This window comes from Fundulus heteroclitus, chromosome 18, assembly GCF_011125445.2.
Source record: "Fundulus heteroclitus isolate FHET01 chromosome 18, MU-UCD_Fhet_4.1, whole genome shotgun sequence".
Lineage (NCBI taxonomy): Eukaryota > Metazoa > Chordata > Actinopteri > Cyprinodontiformes > Fundulidae > Fundulus > Fundulus heteroclitus.
In genome coordinates, this window is record NC_046378.1 from 26,137,029 (window position 1) to 26,160,335 (window position 23,307).

Below are 23,307 nucleotides of genomic sequence, written 5' to 3' on the forward strand. Positions count from 1 at the left end.
AAGAAAGTCACATAGGCCACCCTTACTGGCTTCCCTGAAGTAAATACTTGACGAGAGAGGGATCTTTGACCGTTCCTCTTGGCTCTATAGCTCTACAGCGCATCCAGACTCCATGGTTTACTCTGATGTTGTCTTCTCTTCAGTTCACCGCTCAGGTTTCAGATAGTGTTTGTCAAACTAGTCAGGACAACAGTGAAAGGCACTCATGATCCCATCACGAGTGAGATCCAATAATGGCCCATTTCCAGAGCTCACAATTTTATGCACTCTAACATGATTCCCAGAGTCTCCGGAAGAGAAACACATCCGCAGCATCACAGATGCTCTACTCAACTTAACGGTGGGCATGAGGAGCCTTTCTATATACTTGCGTGTAGCTTAAAAAGATCAATCTTAGTCCCATTTGACACAAAGTTCCAGTTAAAGTTCAGGTCAAGTTTAGAAAACTCCTTGCTTACATTTGTGATGGTAGGAGAGAATATGCTTTTTTCTTTGTCAAGCTTCCCAATCAACTGGTTGGCACAGAAAGCATCTAATGATTGCTTTGGTGACCTCAAGGTGCTCCTCTTAGCTCCGGTTGTCCAACGCTGAACATTTATTTTTATCTACCTTACCATCCTTGTCTCATTGTTTGATGGGAGGATAAACAGGAGTCCTCTTATTCTATCTATTGGCCTGGTCTACAGAGATAGCAGGTCATTTACTGCATATGTACGTAGGCCCCAGGAAACAGGAAGTTGTGTATAACAAACAAAACTTCCTAGTCACGCTGAACAGCCTCAGAAGTGAAATATAAAATCTAATTATACATGCTAAAATGATGCATAAAATTATCAATTGTTAGAGGACCAATAATTGTTGCATTGGTGTGTTTTTTTAAATAACTATTTTTTTCTTACTTACTAAATGGATACAACCTAGATTATAAAAGTAAAACTTTACTCGGTTTGCCAATAGAGCCTTGTATTTTTGCGGGCCTTTAAAAAAAACAATATTTTAATATTTTTATCACGCTTACGGACATACAAAGCCAACATTCAGACTTCTGCACGCTTCCTGACAATCCCTACTCTCGCCTAGCCCACTGACAGAAGATACTGTACATGACAGACAGACAGACAGACAGACAGACAGCTAGACAGCGAAGTGACAGCTGGATGGAAAGGTAGGGAGCAAAAATACGGTTTTATAGCCAAATGCAAATTGCTCACATCCATCTTAAACAATGGTTAGACTTCCCAAAATGACAGTGTAGATATCAAGACAGGTTTTACAAACTACCTGATACATCAAGCTTCCTGGGAAATCAGAGCAGAAATATTAAAACAATTAAACTTAAATATGTCACGATTGTCATTGACAGTTTGAAGAATGAATTAAACCATGACTGTAATGAATGCCAATCTGACTGATTCCTGTCTTATGTCTCATAGATGTAGATTACAGTAAATATTGTTTGACATTTTTATGCAGAAATTAATATACAATAATAAGGAAACAGGCAGGGTTCGTGCTGATCTGCAATTATGTGAGACCGTACATATTAGAACTAATCTTTTTATTATTACTAATTTATTTAATTATTCTCTGCCCCCTTAAAATAAGATTTAGACACATAAACTTATGTGACCTAAAAAAAGTTAGAAAAAAAAAATCGTCCCTTAATGTGACAAATGAACAATTGAACCTGAAACCAAAACAAAACATAAAACAAAAAAAAACCCACTACCATGGTTGCATAAGTTTGCACACATTTAAACTACTACAGTCGTATTCAACAAATTAGGATAGTATTACAAAGTTAATTTATTTCAATAATTCAATTAGCAAGGGAATACACTTTATAAAGATTAACAAAATCTGATGATGTTTTAAAGACTTTATTCCTGTTAATTATGATTTTTCACCTCTGTCTAATAAAAAACACCATCTAAGTTTAGAATATTGCATCAGACCAATAAAAAAAATAGTTTTAATGCAGAAATGGGCGCTTAATGAAAAATACATATTACTACCTGCTCAAAGAGTGGATTTTTCCAAAGATACTTGCAATCTGACAAACAAGCCTCTTAGAAATGCTTATTCTAATTCCTTGAATATGACTATCTGCTATGTTGAATCACTTTTTGATTCAACTACATAATTCATTCTCCTTTAGTTTAAACCTGCCATCTGTTACAGTGGATCTGATCAATTTGAAATAAGGTTTAGTTGTCCTAGTAGGAGGATTTCCCTGGCATTTGCTTATGCACATCCTTTAGCTAAAACCACTTTTCAAAGGATCAAAATGATCTCTTCCTATGAAGGCATCAGTCAGGAGTAATTATTAAGAAAACTCACAATATTAAAACGATACACCATGGCACACGGAAGACAGTTATCAGTGATTTAAGAAAGTAACATCATTAAGCTGGATGAAGATCCAAAACTGTTGAAAAGACAAGATATAAACTGGAAAGGTGAATGTGTTGCGGGTTTGAAGAAACCAAACTGGAGCTTCTTCAATCCCAAAACCTTTTTTTATTGACACAAAATGGAGACGATCTCCAAATGAACTCAGGCCCTTCAGTAAAATATGGTTATGTCTGCATCAACCAGTGATATAACTTTTCTTTAGATTTGAACTTTTTGTTTGTTTGGATAAAATCTATGAATGGTTTCAAATGCAAGTCGGTCAGTTTGGCACCAAAGTCTTCCAGTGTGTGCTAGAAAGCCGAAGATGAGGAGTCCAAATAAAAAAACAAAAACAAAACAAGGACTTAATGAGAGGAAAGTTAAAGTTGTGAAATTATCTAGCCTGAGTCCAGAACTAAAGGCAAGGCAAGGCAAGGCAAATTTATTTATATAGCACAATTCAGTACAAAGACAATGCAAAGTGCTTTACATGATTAAAATATAGCAAAGTAAATCAGAATAAAAGCAAGTAGGAATAAAATATAGATAGAAAATAGAACAAAAAAGTGGTGATTCAGTTAACTAGGACAGTTGAAGGCAATTTTAAACAAATGTGTTTTTAATCTTGATTTAAAAGAACTCAGGCTTTCCGCACTTTTACAGTTTTCTGGAAGTTTGTTCCAGATAATTGGAGCATAGGAACTAAATGCTGCTTCTCCTTGTTTAGTTCTGGTTCTAGGTATGCAGAGCAGAGCAGTTCTAGGTATGTGATAAAGCCTGAAGAGAGCTGCCCTCCTAATCTGAAGGACTTGGAGAACCCAAGTAGGTACATTTTGTCAAATCAAGAGTTGACAGAGTTTCTTTCTATGTTTAGTTCTTGTATTAAATAATACGGACGTTTTTATATGATTTATTGTGTTTTACATCATAAACAGAGGTGTGAACCTTTTCCAGAGCCACTATAAATCTCACAGAATACTCATAATTGAAATATCTTGATATATTACTCCAGAATGATAACAGTCAAATGATAATTGGCATGTTCAAGAGAGGGACGTGTCCCTATATTTATTTTACAGTCCATCAGAAGACATCAGTCAGATTTTATTAGTTAGATTTTCCATGGCTGGAAACAAACACCCAGAGCTGCCCCTCAAATACGACGATATCTCTATATCAGCAGGCTATGTTTGCAAAATAAGAATAAAAAAAATAAACACGCAGCGTCTGTTTTGGAGGGGTAAAAATATATATTTTTTCTCAGTTTGAATGCCTGACTAACATCTTTCACATATTCAGAGCCCAAAGAAGAGTGATTATCACACATCACCTTGTTTTTCACCCATTCATAACACCTCGAGGACAGATTTCAGCCTCAGTAAACTCAGCCCGCTGGGGGTGCATCCTGCCATATTTTGCAAAGTGTGGCGGCTGTAACAGTTTGAGTGACTCACTGAGAAGCAGGCTGACAGGCGGACTCAGAGCGCCCACACCCAGACTGGTGACAGCAGCCACCGCCACCGTGTACTGGATGTCAGGCAGCAGAGCCGTCAGCAGGATGGACAGAACGGACCCGTCCACGGTTCGGTTTATCTGGCTCTCCGCGTCGCCGGACAAACACCAGACCTGATCAGAAACACAGACGAGCCAAAGTTAGTGTTTGATCCTTCGAATGAGACACGGCGCTCCGATTAATTACTGGTTTGAACAAAACAGGGCTACTTTTGATTATGAACTTTACATGCTTTACATGATGAAAGCAGAGATTAAATATATCAGTGCATCTCGAGATCAATCTTGAAAACATATTTTAAAGAGATTTTACATTTTGATGTTGTAAAAGTGTATGTTTTATGTAAAATAAATTCCAAATTTATACTGAAAACCCCCTAAACCTGCCAATATTGTATTATATTATTTTTGTTATTTTCTCCACTGTTGGTTTATTGAGCGCATCAATAAATATCAATACATTCAAAATTATAATTAATTGCAGATACTCTGTGCAGTTTGGTAATCAAAAAAACACTTCTTTATCCAACCAGAGTTCTGATAAAACATATTTTGATTTAATATATGCTACATCTTTATATCTTTTTTGTTATGGACAGTATTTGGGCTTTTTGGGCTATAATTGACATTCAGTCACTGCCACACAGTTACCTGAAAAAGACTGCAAGAAGCTGTAAATAGTTTTTTATTATCACTTTTATCGTTATCACAACATTACCAAAAATTTATTGTGATGACATTTAAAGTCCAACACCTATTCCCTTGTCTTTCATGTTGGTATACACTTCAAATTGTCAATGAAATAATTTAACCAGAAAATAAAATAGGTTTCAATATATTTTATACCTTTCAAAGTTTTAGACTTTATGTTCGAACCTCAAACTTTAAAACATTAGTGAAAAAACAGTATCATGAAGGCGTAAGAACACAGCAGACAGGTCAGGGAAGATATTTTGGAGAAGTTTAAAGCAGGGTTAGATTATAAAACAATATCCCAAGCTTTAAACGTTTCATTGAGCACTGTTTAGTCTACCTTCTGAAAATGGTAAGGCACAACTACCAGGAAATGGCTGCAACCCTACAGATACTATGGCAATGATAGCATTATTCAAGGAAACAGTCAGGAGGCTCATTATGACTCCAGAGGAGCTGTTGTTCAAAGCAGTGCCATTTGACATTCACCACAAGCCTTGATGGGAAACAGCAAACTAATGGACAAAGTTGTTCTGATCATCTAAGACCAAAATGTAACTTTTTGGCCCACATTTAATATGTTATATGTACAGGAAAACTAACACTGCACCGCTCCCTGAGCACATCCTGTGAAACATGTTGTGGAGATGCTTTTCTTGAGAAAGGACATGAGAAATGGTCAGAGCTGATGGGAATATGGATGGAGATAAATAAAACATAATCCTGCAAGAAAAACCTGATAGAAAGCCTCTAAAGACTTGACTGGAGTGGAGATTCACCTTCCATCTGGGTAAATAAAATTACAGATAGAGTCTCAATAGATGGTTCTAGTCAAATTCTTTATCTAATCTAATTAAATATAATCACAGACACTCTCAGCTTTAAGATAGTTTAACTTGAGTCATGTGGCAAAAGAGAATGGGCAAAATGTTTGTTCCCACATGTGCAAGGCTGGTGGAGACATATCCCAAAAGGCGGTCGTAACTGCAGTGAAAGTTGGTTCTATAAAGCATTGACCCAGGGGAGCTAAATACAAACACAAACTTTTTTTTCTTGAAAAATCTTTGAAAAGTGTAAATAGTTTTTCTTTCACTTCAGTTATGCTCTACTTTGTGTTGATCCTTCACATATAGCTGATTAGTGATTTTATCGAGACTAAAGGAATAAGACTAAAGGGGTGTGTATACATTTGCAAGGGACTGTGTCTGTTCCTTTTCTTATATATATATATATATATATATATATATATATATATATATATATATATATATATATATATATATATATATATATATACTAACCAAGCTCTTTAAACTGATAGCAAAATATAGCCTAAATAATCTAGAATGAAAACAGAAGATCTATTACTAAATGAGAGCATTTTAAACTGTAGCCGGGCCTTTTGGGTCCAATTTAAACTGTATAATGTCTTATCTGATTGAGAATCCAGAAATATAAAAGCTTTTTATCCTGTTTTAGTAAAATAATCATTCCTAATTTGGTCATGGACGTTTTTCATCAGCAAGGTAGCACCCATGACTCTAGCACTGAATCATAATTCTTTCCAGCACTGCTATAATCTGCATATCTATCTATATTAATATTCAGGGAACGACTCTTTCATTAATTAACCTTTTGTGAGGTTCTGTGATGAAGTCGCTGAAGGTTATAATGAACATCTGTGCTGCAATACCAATCTAGCTATTTGGGATTTGGCGCTTTTTATATTCCAGTCTTTAAAACAAAATACAACACATGGCTCTTTGGAAAGGAATAACTTAACGGGATTTGGTCTGATCCCTGCCTTCTGCTGGTAAACATCAAAACGAACGGACTTCCGTTTGTTTCTACGTGCATTTGCAGATGGAAAGCAGTGATTAGTAATCAGCGTTGCGCTGATGCTAATAGACAGATAATCAGGAGTTTGTTTTTTCTCTCTATTCCACCCGTCAAACACATGACAGGAACAGTCAGTTGTTAGCGGACAATCTGATGACAAAACAAGAACTGGCAGCGCATGAGCAGCAAAAGAGTAATTACTAATTGTTAATTATGAATCAGTGTTTTCCAAAGCCATCTAAACAACAGCTCTGTAACGAAAGCGCAAAAAAACAAAACACCAAAGAGCAAAAGGATAATTTTGTCCCATTTTGTTTGGTTTTGTCACAGTCTGATAACTTGAGTTTCCATGGCAGGTATTAGCACATAAATAATGGGCTTATATCGGCTCTGATACTGTAGTATAGGTGACATGACCTCCAGCCATGCCAGGCTAGCACACATTTTGTGGACATTCTGAAAATCTTGGTAATTTAAGCGGTGCAAAAAAAATATACTGCACACAACCTGTTCAGGGTGTACCCCGCCTCTCGCCCATTGACAGCTAGCGACAGACACCAGCACCCCACGCGGTCCCGCAAGGAATAAGTGTGTCGGAAAATGGTTGGATGGATGGATATACTGCACACATGCACCACTGCGATAACCTTTATGTACTGTAAAAGCTAAACAAATAATAATACCAGGTAGCAACGTCACCTAATTTCATCATACGTTAGTCAGGCGCTCTGTCTGCACAGATGAAGGGTCTCTCTGACAAGCATGCTGAAAGCTTGGAGTGGCTGTTATTTTGTTCCTATTTCTTGATTAGAGCTAATTATTGTCTGACCTGTGAGCGGCACTCACGAACCGAGGATGGACAGTTGAACTTGGGAACTTGAGACCCTGATATGGTCAGATGATAAATTAAAAATGGTCATAGTAAACATTTAGTGACTGCATTTCTGCATTGGCACTCTGAAACTGTTACCCCCTTCATCCCAAAGCAAGCAATGTGATGAGGTGCATCATAAACTCTACACATACTGCATAGATGTGACCAAACCTGGGGGCTAGTAAAGTGTGCTCCGTTTCTACACATTTGGATCCAGATAAAAGTGTTTTTTAGACATGCCAACATATAGTGGCTTGATTAACCCTTTGCAGAACCACCTTTTGAGTCTTGAGTCGTTTGAAGTCTCCCAGCGTTGCACATTTAGAGACTGAAACTTTTTCTCGTTCATCTTTGTGAAATAGTTCAAACTCGCTCCTATTTCCTGGAGAGGTTCTATGAACATCAGTCTTTTAAGCATTGCCACAGGTTGCCACTTAGTTCTGGACTTTGAATGGGTTATTCTAACAAGAATATGTTTTGATCCAAACCCTCCATGTCAAACTCGAGCTCTCAAGGGTCAATGCTATGAAACATTTAGATGTGTGTCTGTGGCCTCAGACCAGGGACAACTCTGAAAGGTACAAAACAAAAGCCCTCGAGGACTGGAGTCTCCTGATCTAACCCTTGAACCAAAGCATTCATTTGTTTGTTTAGGGCAGTTCTTCCTCTGGAACCTCCACACCAGCCTCGAGTCTTTTGCAACCTCTAAAAGGTTTATTTCAAATTTACTCTTTATTTAGCTCCATCCATCTGCCCTTCAACTTTGAAAAACCTGTCGCCATTATGTTTCACTGTAGAGACGGTGTGTTCAGAGTGATGTGCTTTGTTATTAATTTATTGTTTACCATAAAAAATAACCTTTTTTCAGATCTGACCAGGGCAACTTCTTACCTACACTGCAAAAACGGATCCAAAAGTGAGTAAAATGTTCTTGAAATCAGTGTATTTTTCTTTGATTTGAGCAGGTAATCAAGATTATTTGCCAATGAAATAAGATTTTTGCACTTAAAATAGGAACAATTCATCTCCATCATCTTATTTAAAGAGCAGGATATCTAATTGTCTTATTTTAGGGGTAGAAAAAACTAATTCCACAGGCAAATAATCTTATTTTGCTGCTCAAATAAAGGAAATATACACTCATGTCAAGAAGGTTTTACTTACTTTTAGTTCCGTTTTTGCAGTGTAGGTAAGAAGTTGCCCTGGTCAGATCTGAAAAAAGGTTATTTTTTATGTATGCATTCTGTGGACCTTCAACGGCATGTTGCAAAATTTAAACAGGGCCTCTTTAGGCTCTTAGTAATGGCTTTCTTGTTGTTACTTTTCTGGACAGGTCCAATTTGTAAAACACAGAGTTGTCAAGTCAACAGTTTTCCCAGAATTACCTTAATCTTACTTGTAAGGTTTTTGTAAATTATGTATCCTTTTAATTCCACTTCACATTTTAGCACTACAGCAGAGGCTATTTTTTCATGTAGACTCAGGGTCTTTCGGGGTTGACTAGAAGCTCGAGTTTTATGCTATCAACCTGTTCTGGAAAGCACCATCAGGTATGGCGTACCAGCATGGCTTGGTAACCTCTCCAAAATCTAAACTAAAATCTAAACTTAATCATCTGCTCCAGACTGTAATGAGGGTTACAGGGAGGACTGATAACTCCTCCATGCAATCCATTTATGAGGAGTCTGTCCTTGGAGTTGCATACAGAGTATAGTCTGATCCCGCTCATATCCTCAATTCAACATATCAATTTCCACTCTCTGGCAAACGGTATAGAGTCACCATTTGCAAACGTAAAGGGCAAATTTCATGCTTTTAAATTATTCTTTTTCACATTCAAATCTTTTAGCAGTGGTGTATATAAAGTGGAAGTCTGAATTATTCGTCAGTGAAGCTCTAGAGACCGCTCTTGTGACCCATTATCAGCAGCTTCTGAGTGTCCTTTTCATGCCGTTTTGATGCAGGCCTCTGCACCCCCCCCCCCACCCCCCCAACATCTCCCACGGCGTTACACTCCAACCCCTGTGACATTTTATGTAGTTTAATGGCCGAGATACTATTAGCTAGTGCAAGAGAAACTTTTTATCCCCAAATATATAAAAAAGTGTCGGCAGGAGGCGTTTCCATTCAGCCATACACGTTCCATCCAGAATCTTGACCCAGAGCAAGAGAAAACAATGTTGCTTATATCATAATGCTACTGAAATAGGCCCTACGGTTGTGCTCTCATGAAACTGTGAGCGAGCACACAGCAAGCACTATGTCTATCTATGTCTGTTGAAATTTTCGCAGCTTACTGCATTGCTGTGTCCTTCGTTTCTAACTCAGAAGGACCTGATACCTCAATCAGATGAAGCCTCTGGGCAAATCCCTTTTCATTATGGCAAAAACTACTGAAGTATTGAATTTTCAAGTGTTTCACGCAAACAGTTTACCCCACTGGTCTGGGCAAAATTCCCAGGAAAAATACTCTTTAACCAGGAACTTCTACAAGGATCTGATAATGGGGGCCAGTGGAGTGACTTGTGAACACTTAGACTTGTCCACTGACAGCTTCGGCATCCTTGAGTTTGGACTACAAAATCAAGCGACATCTATACTTGGCTTAAAAATGGTGGGACGCCTATTACCTTATTTAGACGTTCTGCAAAAACAGCTGTGACGAAAAAGCGAAGAAAACGTAACAGAAAACAGAAAAACCTAAACGGCTTAAAAAATATGACCCAAAAACAATTTAAGTATATCTATGCAGAACTTTGGAAAACTAAATTCACCTTTTAGTACTTCCAAAGGCCCCAAGCACACAACAAAAGGTATTCAATGGCTGAAAAAGTGGAATTTGCATCCTTTAATAGATTTAAATATTCATTTGTCCATATCTCCATCAGATTAATAAACATGGTTGTGAATGTGTTGTGAATATGAATAAAATTTAATTTAATTTAATTGAAATGAAAAATTAAAAGGTAGGTATGAGTATGCCATGTCGATGCTCCGGTCTGATCTGTTGGTTGGTTTGTTGTTTGGAGTATATGTGGTTAGGTGTTTTATTGAGCAGTATGTGTATTTTTTGGACTTGCTGTGGTGTAACTGTGCAATATGTGTATTTAATGTGTACTTATTGCATTTTATAGTGGCAGCTTTATCTAGGACACAAAGCTTAACACAAACTTCCCCAAGGGGAACAATAAAGTGTCTGTTTTTCTGGCTGTCTAAGTGTTTACTACTGGGTGTTGGTCTATTATAAAACATCAAAATAATATACATTGAAGTATTATGCTGAAATATTGCAGAATATAGAAAATTGAAGTGGCATGAACACTCTTGAAACTACTGAAAGAGAAAAGGTAAGAAACAGCTTAAACGTCTTCAAAGCAAAGGCCAGGCGTTACCTCACCTTGTACTCCAGGATGGTGCTGGTCTGAACGTTATGAGGTGGCGGCTCCCAGGAGACGCTGATGCTAGAGCTGTTGGTGAGCTGGACCACTGAAACAGCCTGTGGAGGACCACTTAACACTAGAAAGCAGAGGAGATATTTACCTGAAGTTATTGCACAAGATAGTGTTAAATTTACAACATATTTCCAGAAATAACTGATGTAATTCAATGCTTTGTTAATACAAAAAAAAAACAACAACAACTCATTATTACATAATTACACTTATTTTCTGATGACAATCTCATACCCTCCTCAGGGGTCCGCACCAGGACCATGAGACTGTCATGGCCCTGCAGCTCGTTGAAGTAGGGGCGTATCTTGACTTCATACTCCTTCTTGCTTTGGAGATCCGCTAAGACTGCACCGTAGTCGGACGTTGCTTCTACATCGCGGACCAGCCAGGAGCCGCCGATCATCCGGTAAAATAGGCGGTAACCCTGGATGTACCGCGACTGACGGGCAACCTGAAAAGAGTTGGCAAGAAACAAACACGCGTGTCAAGCGCCTGCGGTGTTTGGGTTTCCAGAGATGTTCTTTATTTCATGCAAGCGTTTGAAGCTAATGATGGAGGATTAGCATGTCTTCATCACTTTGATAAAAACATTTTCCAGCCATGAAGTGAACTCACAGTCCAGGAAATCCTGGCGCTGGTGGGAGACAGAACAACGGGCTTCTGCAAGTAAACAGAAACTTCCCCCAGCTCTCTCTGAACCTGCCTGTGGTCCACGCCCTGCTCTGTTGGACTCCCATCTGACACCACAAAGAAATATAATCAAGCCAGAAAAACAAAACAAAGCGAAGCACAGCTGAACAGCAGCCATTCAGCAAAAAAAAAAAAAAAAAGATGAACTTGAAATTCAACATTGCTCAGGGCAGTAAAGCATCATGCTGGGAAAGCAATTAGTTATGACACTGCACATGAAAAACAACTTCTTAAAAGAGCGCAGCACATTATCTCTGCTCTACATCCACTGTGCTTATTTTTTTTCTCTTTAAATATTCTAAATGAAGTGCAGACTGAGAAGATGGACGAGTGAAAAGCACAGGATTCACTTCGAATAGGCGCCCGCAACAGTCCAGACTCTCCTGCTACAGGAAACGTCGCTTCGTTGAGATGTGAAATTAAAAGATCCATAAATAATTTCACAGCTGTCCAACATATAAATGTGACAATCATCCTGCCCAATTCAACTGAAAAATAAATAAATCTGTTAAAAAACAATTAAAAATGACACAATATCCTACATAGACGTGCACGCCCCTAAACTAACGCCTGATTGGAGCGCCTTCTGATTCGGTCTTAGGTAGGAATCTATTGGCGTCCCACGACTTTGCAGCCCTGTTTGGATAGATCATTCCAAAATAAAAAAATTTCCCCCATGAAGTTTTTCTTTTGTTGTTTTTTCATGTTTGAGGGTGATGTGGGAAAATAAAATCCCCTTTCCTGCACAGATTTCTATCATACATCGGGAAGTTTTTAAATCAAAACTGTTTAAAAGCTGTTTAGGACTATTTTAGGACTGTTTCTGATTTGATCTGAACAAAAATATAACCCCCAGATCATTATGTCTCCACCTTCATGTTTCACTCTGGGGGTCGTGTTCTTTAGCTGGTGTGCTAGGTTATTCTGTTGTCAGTCATATTATTTGTGTCCTACAGTTTAAATTTGGTTCCATCAGACCATAACACGTTAACATGCAAGGTTTTGGAGGTTGTTGCCAGACCTGGACGTTTCATGTGGAATGAAACGCTTCTGTTTAGCAACACTACCCATCAGTCCAGACATATGGGGGGAAAACAGGTTTTTGTTGTAAAGCGCTGAAATGCTTTCATTGTTTCTGTTGGCCTCTTGATAGCCTCCCTCTTCAATTTCCTTCTAGTATTTTTATCAGTTTAAAGGAGCTATAAGTAATACTGGCACCTAGTGTCTCAAATCGGTACTACAGCTTGCCAATCACCACAATCTAATATGCCGTTTATAAATGGTGTGAAACCCTTCTGAATTTTTACTAACACAGGATAGGTATATGATCTTGTATTTTGATAAGTTTCTGGTAATAATCATAATAATAATAATAATAATAATAATAATAATAATAATAATAATAATAATAATAATAATAATAATTTCCCTGTATATTTCCACATAAAAAATACATATAAAAATGTGCCTTCCCAACAATCAAGGGATAGCTTTTATTTGCATTATTGTATTCAAAGCCATCTTATAATTGTTGACTTGTTCTTTTCATTTTTCCACTAATATTTTGAATATTTATTTTTTATAATGAGATCAGTGCTTGCTGTTGGAAGGCCTCCTCCTTGTCATCACCCCAATTCTAATTATTTCCAATGATAATGCCCTTAAAAATTGTAAGACTAAATTCAGTCACAATGAATTGGTGAAATGAACTTACAACTTTAAACCTAAATCGACCAGGGGTATGAATAATTTAGCACTTAACTGTACATATAGTGCATTTCTATGCGCCCTTCTTCTGACTGATGCCGTTGTACAATCAGTTCTTCTTTGATCATTTATAGACTTGCTGCAGACTAAGCATTTAACTGAATGATGCAATTGAGAAAATAATAATAAGATTCTACTAGGACAGGTGGACCTTAATTGTCTTTCATCAGATCTACTATGATTAATGAAAAGTGCATGTCGAATAAAACTAAAAGCTGAAATTACTTCAATAGGTGCTCCACCAAAGTGTTAGATACTTACGTTACTATACTAATGCAGTTTTTTTATTACTGGAGTTGTGCAGGACATGTCTCCACAAAAGTGGAAAAAGAGTTTAAAATAATTTACCACACCATCATTATTTTACACAAATTTCCTGGCATTGTATCAGCGGCACATGAGAACAACTGTATATAACTCACCCTGGGTCCGGACCGGCTCAGAGATTGGACTGGGATCGCTGAGGCCGTAAGAGTTGACTGCCCGGACTATAAAGAGATAAACCGTGTTCGGGAAAAGTCCAACAACTGTGTGCCGTTCATGTTTCACATGGTCTGCTACAGTTTGCCAGGTGCTGCCCACTGACTGGCTGCAAGACAGAAAAAAAAGAAAAAAGAAAAGCAAACAAAATGATTTATTTTTTTCATCTGAAAGAACATCGGCTCATTGTGATCACAGGTAAAAACGTCCCCAAGCTGCAGCTGAGACAAAGAAAACGAGTAAACTGGAATGTGACCGGACTGCTAATATGAATCTCCCCGATTTTAATCAGGAGGATGTTTTCCACCCTGAAAAAAAAACCTCCACTGATAATCAAACAGACTTTTCCCCCAAGCTAATATCCTGGTTATTCAGCTTCCATAACTTGTAATTTTATCTTGATTGACATGGGTTTGAGCACAATGCTTAGTTCAGTGATTATATCAGTGATATGGCGTAGACCGATTAAATTGAAAAAGCCAGCGTCAGAAGGAGAGATCTGAAGTTCACATCCTGCAAAATTCAGTCATGGTAGTCACACCGACAGAGATAAAAAAAAAACACTCAAATCTCACAAAAAAGAGACAGCTCAAAGCGATAAGTCAAGGCAACGGTGTATATCAGTTTGAGTGAAGATTTTCTTTATAAATGTGTCTAACGGAATTATTTTCTCTAGTGGAGCAAATGAATGTTGCATTAGAAATTTTCCGAATACATTTGAAAGAGACATTTGAAATTCTGAGACTAAATAAAGGCTTAGAATCTATAAAAAAATAAATTAAAATCAAAGCTTATTATACAGTGTTTTTCGTCCAACTTGGTGCCGGAAAACTTACTTCACAAGAAAGGAAAAAAACTGATTAAACTCTCTGCTATCGTGCAAGAAAACAAACAAAAAAAAACTAAACACGGATGAACATTTTTTAAAAGGTAAAAGGAAACATTTTCCTAAATTAATGTTTCAGAATAGACCAGATAAGAGAATGTTTGTTGTGGAATGAAAAAAGTTACATTTGAATCCTTTATCAGCAAGTAAAGATTGAAAAATGAAAGCTAAAATTGTGTTTAAAAAACAAAGAGAAACAATAGGAAGATAACACATCCTACAAAAATATTGAAAGCCTGATTTAAAAGATAAAAAAAGGTCAATTTATTTATTTTTTTGTTTGAGAAAACTAAAAGAGAAAACTTTGCAGCATATAGTCAACATTTTTCCATAATAAATATGTTTCCAATGGAGTTACTGACATGAAATTCCAAACAGATGTCAATAACAAGCAAAATAATCCACACATACAAAAATATATAAACAAATAAAATCGATAAGGAAACTGCAAAATGACAGAGAAGGTCAAGATAATTACTGAAATCTTTAGTCTATAATCTGAAAGTCTATAGAGAGCTTGCTGGAAAGAATTCGGACAGGTCAGTTGACTACCGGGACTTTATAGTGTGGTTAAAAATGAGACCAGAATGTCACTCTCTGAATGTAACTGGACACTCCACTAGCAGGGAGGAATCAATGCACATCTCCCCAAAAACACCAGCAAGTAGAGGTGATAATGTCATGGTTTGGGGCTGTACTTTAACGTATGGTTCTGACAGATTTCACATCACTAAAGTAGTGATGAATGAAGAAATATACCTGCACATTGATGAAAATAATCTACTTACGCTACCAGTCAAAAGTTTTGATCAGAAACAGCTAAAATAGACCAGATTTATCCAGTTAATCCATCATTTTGTGTCTGATACATAATTCAATGTGTTTTTTAGTATAGGTTTGATGTCTTCAACATGTTTATGCAATGTAGAAAGTCATAAAAACAAGGAGAAGCCATTGAATGACAAAGGTGAGTCCAAATTGTTGACTGGTAGTGTACGAAACAACAATGAACTTTCCAGCAATACAATTATCCCAGACAACAACAACTCAGATTAAAAGTTAAATTTAATTAAGCTGTCAAAATGTCCAATCCAATCAACTGACCAAATAAAATCCAAGAAAATAATAGCAGGTTGGGGTAAAAAGAAGATGCCCCCAGAAGATAGCTTGTGTGGAAGAAGTCAAAGTTACCTGAGAAATGCATGCAACTAGTTTCTCCATAAAGTTGTTAACCACAAAGTTCATTCTATTAGGTAATATATCAAATTGAGTTAGCTTGTTCAATACCTGCCTATGTCATACCACTTTATTGCATATACTATTTAAGTATTTTTTTCTATGTGATTACTTCATTTGCTATATGAAGTAATCACATAGAAATTGGATATGCAATCCAAGTCAATAGCTTCATTAGAAATGTCAAATTTTCTTCAATTATTTTTTTCCATTGTTCATTCTTAATAATAATATGTGATATCTTTAATGCAGATTTCTCAACTGTAATTAAATGATTTTAGTTCTAAGGATTTAGTTTTCAGATATGATATAATTCAGTGTTTGGTTATGTCATTTAGGGGAAAAAGTCAAATTTCTGTGCAAGCTTGTTGGAGTATTAATAAATGTACAATTTTCTAATTATCTTCACACTTATTTAGTTAATTTGATATGACCAGGACAATATTTATTGGGTTTTATAAGGTCAGCCAGTCCTTATATTTATTCAGCACAAACAAATTAAAATTTTCCAAATTCAGCGTTTTTAGCACAAAGGTCTCTTTATAATATAGCGTAAAGAAAGACATTCAAAGTTGGTATCGATGAGCTAAATTCATCAACTGTAAAAGTCTTTGAGCCACATTCAAATAACAATTAATTATATCTAAAAATATTTTTAATTTATATAGGTGTCTATTTTATCTTTAAAGAACCACTTATTGCAAAGACAGAAGGCAAGGAAGGCAAAGTTGTCTTCCCTTTGTCCATTCAATTAAAATGTGCCTGAGGGGAAGCTGAAATAATGGTTAATTTGCCCTGACCGACAGACAGAATACATCAGCACCTTAAAATCTCAAACAGCATGCCATAACGTGTTTTTTTTCTTTTCAGTGCACAGACTTCCTAATCATTTCTCAGCAAGAAAATGAGCAAACATATCTAATTCCCACACATTCTTTTTGCGGCTTCTGCTGAACGAGCGAACAAATGAATAAAGGAGTTCATCACTGGCTTCTTGAATCTTTGAGATTCTTCTCATCTAAAAAGCCCACAGCAGGTCTCAGCTTGCAGACAAAGTTTTATTGCTTTCTTTATTGCAGCAGGTTGGCTCATGAAGGAGTATGGCAAAGAAACAGCAGTTTGGTGCTGTGGAAAAAAAAGAAGACAGGTACTATCAAACAGCGTGGCACTGTTTCACATTTTTCTCAACTCTGTGGAGAGGGAAATAGTGAGGTAATTACAACAAGCAGGTCACAGCTCTGCTCTCTCCATATCAACAGGGACATTTTTTTCTCACCAAATGGTCTCCAAAGGAGCAGTTTCCCCATTTAAAGTGTCCAGCTGCACGTCTAAAATTGGCTTTTAAATGGCAACAGTGTCTGCTGTCCTATGAAAACCCAACAATTTCTTGTCTTTTGAATAAAAGGCTTACAGGCTCTAGGACTTGGAGGTTATTATTGTACACCAAAAGCACTAAGGTCTTAAGTTGCGATGACCTTAGTAATTATTTACTAAATTAAGACGATGGCAAGTTATTTAATGCTTAAAAAATTTTGAAATTAATTTAATATCTAACTTTTTGTCTTGGTAGTGAGTCTTTCTGCTTCATTTTAAGCTAGATTAAGAAAACATGCAAAACTCACACAGAAACTTGCTTAACATCCATCACAGTGGTCAAAAACAGCAATTGTTTGCTTTATGTCAAGGAATGAAAGAAATACCGATACTTTTGATATCTTTGGTCCCACCCAGACGGCAACAAACTTATTTCCATTTACAATAATAAAACACAAAATGTTAGTTCTTTTTCATCCACGTGGAAATCCAACAATTTATTGGTGTTTTATTTATAGAGCGTATTTTATACAGTTAACTGTAAAAGAAAGTGATTTCCAGAGAATAAAAACAATGGTATTTTATGACCCAAAACTCCATTTTTCTGAAAGATAGAGATACAAAACCTTAAAATGATACCTTTACTTTTTACACAGATAACCGAAATTCGAGTTTTGGGGGGGAAATGATGTCATAGCCCACTGTGAATGTTTCTTTTACACTCTACAATATTTCCACTGCGATACTTTAGCGTCACATGCAGGCCCGCCATAGTTACTAAAGCGTTTAGGGCCAGTTTCAGTGTGGTGGGGTGGATCGCTAATATAGAAAATATACCGGATAAGATTAATAGAAAAACAGTTTTGGAAGACATGCTTTGTGCAAACAAGGCTGGAAAAACAACAGCTGCTTTTAAAATTGATGTATGACTTAAATATTAATCCTACATTTCTAGCATTGGGGTGATATTATTTGACCAACGAATAAGACTTGAAGAATAAAGAAATGGCAGTCAAAAACATGGGCTCTGATTTATCATTGGATTTGGAGAAAGCAAAAAAAGTTTATCTTAGAATCACACAATGTGAGATAAGGAATGTTACCTGTACGGGCTTTACAGGCATACATACAGTCATTTACGTCAGACTGGAAGTGATTCTGAATGAAACCACCAAGATGAAGGATCTATAAGATCTATAAGGGAAACCAGTAGTGATCCCTGTGGTACACCACAACTTAAAGGCATGGTTTGCATTTTTTGAAGTCAAGCTGAGTGAAGCATGTGCGGTTCTAGACCGGGGACAACAAAGGCCTGTAGAACTGGCCCTGGCCCCTGTACTGAAAACATAATACTAAGTCAATTTCTTGTGATAATTTGCGCTGCTACAGAAACTGTCACTGGTTGGTCCCTTATGCTTTTTTAATACCTTTATAGTTGTACTTTAGCAATGATTTAAAAATAAGTGTGTCATACTTTAGGCTAGAATCGAGCTAAGGTGGGATCACAGTTTTCATCTGCTACATCTGCAACCTGCAGTTCAAGAGCTGTAAGTGGCTTTTTGGCTCATTCAATATATTAAACAATGAAATATAGCCCTGTTTTTTTTTTGTGTGTCTTTATTTTGCTCTGTGCCCCCATGAAAAAAAAAAAAAACACTGGCCCCACCTTGGCACCCCTGGTAAATTTGGTCAAGAATCGCCACTGGTGTGAAGTTATCAGTAACAGATCTCTTGGTACGACCCGACGGATGTCACATAGCCGGGGGTTTCTATGAAAGCAAATTATTCCTCAGAGCTGTGGAAGGCAAACAGTTAGCCATAGTAGATGGCGGCTTCAACCTCTATAACCTCTGGCATATCTAGCTCTGCTAATTATGTTGTTTTTTTTTTTGGTTGTGTATGTTTTTTATTTTATTTTTTTTTAGGTTTCTGTTTGTTTTTCTCTCTTATGTCAAACAACTTTGCTTCCTGAGATTCCCACCTTTAATCAGCCTCTGCAAAACCCAAAGTTCATCTACCTGTGTCTCACTCTCTTTGTTTGTGCATTTATAACCCACTCTGTGCGGTTTCCCCTTGCCAGTTCGTCTTTATACCTTGTCTCAAGCAGTCCAGCATTAATCCTGTTCTGTCCTTCTGTGATACTGACCCAGCTTCTGTTTTTGGACTTGGCTTTGCCTCTGTATTGGATATCTTGCTTGCATAGGATTTTTTTGTGTACTGACTCTTAGACTGTATTAATTCATTACTTATTTCAAGTCACTGTGTTGGGTTCCGCTTTTGAGTCCTCTATTCAGGTGCCAAAGTTGTCAGGTGCCGACAACTTTGGTCAAGTAACATTGATGCTGTAACAAAGGTCTCTTGTGACATAGAATAACTTGAATATCTGCAAAAAAGCATGTATTCTTTGACAAAAGTTTCTTCACACCAAGAACCTGACAGAGCTTGCCGACAAGGATGCATTTTGGCTCGGAGGGACCACAAAAGTTCTGTTTAAAGGCATACTATGCAACATTTTTCAGTAAATTAATGTGTTCCATACCGTTTTGGATGATTAAATGAGTAATTTCAGGTCGAACAAAGGTTTTCTCGGCGATTGTAAGTAACAAACAAAATGGTTTCTCTCTCTCCGTGTGCATGTTCATACTTTCACCGTGTTAGTCATTGTTTGTACTGCCGTTTTTTCGACTTTTCGTTGCGTTCGCCTGTCTGCTAAGCTCAAAACAACCGCGCCTGGCTTGATGGAGAAACCAGAACAGCTGAGCATCTTTAAGACAGTTCACTTTTACTTTCGCCCTCTGGGGGGAGCCTCGCTGGAAAATCAACCCCGGTTGCATGGTATACCTTTAAGAGGTACAAGCGAAAAAGTGTTTTGAGAAGAGTCCTTAAAAGCAACCCGTGGCTCAGAATGACGCTCCAGAAATTACAGTTGAGGTGCTAGAAAAACAAGGTTTTACAGAGGAGGCTCTCTGTGCATGGAGCAATCGACAGATTCATCATTAACTGAACTTTTTTTGTGTTATACACCAGGAGAAATGTATGTGTACCTGCTTGCTAGTGTGTGTGTGTGTGTGCCTGTGCTCTGTATTCCCTGTCTTGCCACTGTAATGAGTGAACTCTCTGACTTGGCATGCATACCCTCCCTACATTGCCCCAGGACAGGACAGAGCTGCCAGTCTGACCACCGCGGTAATTGTCTGCTCCTTCATTTGGTATCTGCCTTTCTGCGGCCCCTGGTTGGTTGTTAGAGCTGCTTTGGCTTTCCTTGGGACACCGTGGCTAAACGGTGGGGCAGCGAGTGTCACGCTTTCTTTCCCCGACATCACTTAACAGGACTGTTTTCCCTCAGGCTGAGATGAGTCATTTTCCAAACTCTAATGGCTCAAAATGAAGGAGACTTCATTATGGAGGAGCAGTAAGTCGGAGTGAGATATCTGGGCCGGAAGAAAAACTGTAGGCTTTACCTTGCAGAAATACACAAAATCATCTTAAAATGTAAAAAAAAAGAAGAACCCCCCCCCCCCCAAAAAAAAGCAGCTAGAAAAAACACTGTTTAACTTGTTTCTGATTGGTTTTTTTTATGTTCAGTGATAGTGACACCACTATGCACTGTTCTGACAATACATGCAGACCCGACAGAAAAATTCACGTTTGATTGTTTTACAAACCTTTTGTTAGAAACATAAAGGTCTGGGTGCACAACAAAACGTACCCCTAAATATCTGCTTAAAAGTACCAGAAATCTTGAACCATCCCTGCGCCTAATAGCAGATATAGAAATAATGCTACAAGGGCATTCATAATTCTTAAATTGGTAAATCTATGATTTTTTTCCCCAAAACCTAGATATTAATGCCTTAATCTATCCAAACAGCAAGTAGAAGTAGTTTATTTTAAGGTTTTAAAGGTTTATTAAAAAATATACAATTCAGAGAAACATGTAAAGATAAATCAAATAATAGTGGGTTGCAGTTAGAGATGAGTAAAAATTGCATCAGGTAACCATAGAGGTTGGTAAATTAACTATAAGAGGGTCTTAAAATGGGCCGCAGAAGTTGAAGTGATTGAACAGACATATATTTGGCTTTAATTGTTAAAGATAAAAACAGTAGTAACTAGATTAAACCTTGTCTGCTAGTTATTTGTGTCTTTGTTCTATCTTCATTTTTAGTGGGTTTGGATAAATAACTTTTGAAATGCCACAACAATTTTTATCCCCAGCACAGCCTGGCTCACGAGGCGCTGTACTGCCGACATAAGCATGATGTGGTCTGGTGCAATAAGAGTTACGTATTATAAACAGCCCCGGATGAGAAAGGAGTTTATGTTGGATATCCTGTGTCCATTTTAGAGACTTTTATTTTTGAATAAAAAAAAAAGTGACATGTTTGTCGCTCTTGTTATGTTGACTCAGTTTACTAATAACAAAATGTTCAAAGAGCTGGCCAATAACACTGGGTTGCATAAGGACTGAAAAAGCCTCCACCACTTTTTTTTTTTTTATAAATTTGCATATGTGGCAGCGTTTTAGCTATCTGGAAGAATATAAGTCAAGCTGGCAGAAACCTTGAATGATTTCCACCTTCAAAGTAGATGAAAAAAAATCTGGCTGGCAACAGTACAGTTGCTTTCTGCTCCTGCAGCCTCTGACTGATGCTAAAGAGCCATTTTAGTTTATATCCAATAATCCAGACAGCTTCTCATCATGTTTACTTTAAAGGGAACTAGTCACGCATTTTAACCATACAAAAAAAAAAACAACAACAACATATATTCGCCCTCAAATAAAACAACATACGCGAAGCGTTTGCCCTAATTGAGATTACATAGTCCTTTTTGAGCCTGAAAAGAACTTTGCACCGGGCGCAATCAGCAGACATAAAGATTGTGCCATCTTCCAGCAGTACTGCAGGACTATAAGGAAGCAAGATGCCTTCAATTGTTGCAGCTACTGTAGAGCCAGCAGACCGTCCCACAATGCCTCGCAGTAAAATTATGGCTCAGCATGGTTGAAGACCAACCGGCTTAAATAGCTGATTTTAAAGAGGCCTGGTCAAGTACCAGCACTTTACAAATTTCTAAGCCGGTAGCTCACTCTGGTTGCATGCACAGGTTTTCTGATTAAATTATTGCACCCTACTGGGTTATTGTATTTTATTTCCTTTATTTAGCAGAATCACGTGAAAGGTTTTTCTTTTAATAAAACACTTACAACTGTAAAGAACAAAGGCAGCAAAGAATACAAAACCACAAGTGGAGACCATTAGCACCGGAGGAAGCAGGAGCAACAGGAAACAACTGAAGAAGTGGGTGAGCCGCTTAAAGAGCTGCTCGGTCAATAGCCATGTTTCCACCAACGTTTTTTATGTGCATTTTGAAGTAACCCATTAGAAAACGTTGATTTAAATGCCAAAATTCAAAATAACTTTCTCAGTTTCTCAAAAAGCGCTTTTATGCTCGCTTGAGGTAATTTTTTGGCTTTTGTGAAAAATAGTTAATGCGTGTAAAATGGGGAAATGGGAACACAACAGGTTCTGACGTAGCACACAGTTACCTCTAATAACTGATCCGCTGTTTCTGCTGTCGGCGTCTTCCTAGAAATTCCCATAACCCGTAAAGAATTGCATTTCTTTCTCAACGTCTTCGGACTGCAGCTAACATCACCAATACTAATTGACATGACAGAACAATTACAACCTATCCGGCAGCAATCAATTCCTGAAAACCTCTCTCAGATGTGAGGTCCATGCAAGTTTGCAACCTCTACCTCCGTTTTACAACAGCCATGCGTAACATCAACCTCTGATGAAATTACGGTACGCCTTCCGTAGCCTGGTTAATTTGCTCCAAACCAATAGAGAGAAACATGCCTAATTCACATTTTCTTTTTGTGACATTTTAAAAGTTTGCTCAAAATTTGCATGACAATTGGATGTAGACATGGCTCGTGACCACTGGTTTGCAGAATAGGTGAGTGTAATTAACTGAATGTACAATGGGGAAGCATGAAATGAAGTACAAGGGAAAGTGGCTAGGAAAGACAGCATATGTAAACATTACAAAGCAAAACTGGGAAATACAGCAACTAATCAGAAGAACATAGAAAATGTTCCATTAATCTCAAAACATAACATGAGTAAAAACTGCAATCTACTGAAAGACACTGAAACTAA

The 23,307-nt window shown here is 37.4% G+C and overlaps 1 protein-coding gene across 3 annotated transcripts in view; it reads right to left on the reverse strand.

The window, feature by feature from the left end:
* LOC105939709 (roundabout homolog 2) overlaps nt 1-23,307 on the reverse strand; it is a 113,251-nt gene that overhangs the window by 17,762 nt on the left and 72,182 nt on the right. For all 3 annotated transcript variants that reach the window (XM_036149570.1, XM_036149569.1, XM_036149571.1), the window contains 5 exons: nt 13,644-13,810; nt 11,380-11,501; nt 10,999-11,215; nt 10,710-10,828; nt 3,849-4,020 (listed from right to left, as the gene is read on the reverse strand). In XM_036149570.1, coding sequence (XP_036005463.1) covers nt 3,849-4,020; nt 10,710-10,828; nt 10,999-11,215; nt 11,380-11,501; nt 13,644-13,810 — 797 coding nt within the window. The remainder of the gene's footprint in view (nt 1-3,848; nt 4,021-10,709; nt 10,829-10,998; nt 11,216-11,379; nt 11,502-13,643; nt 13,811-23,307) is intronic.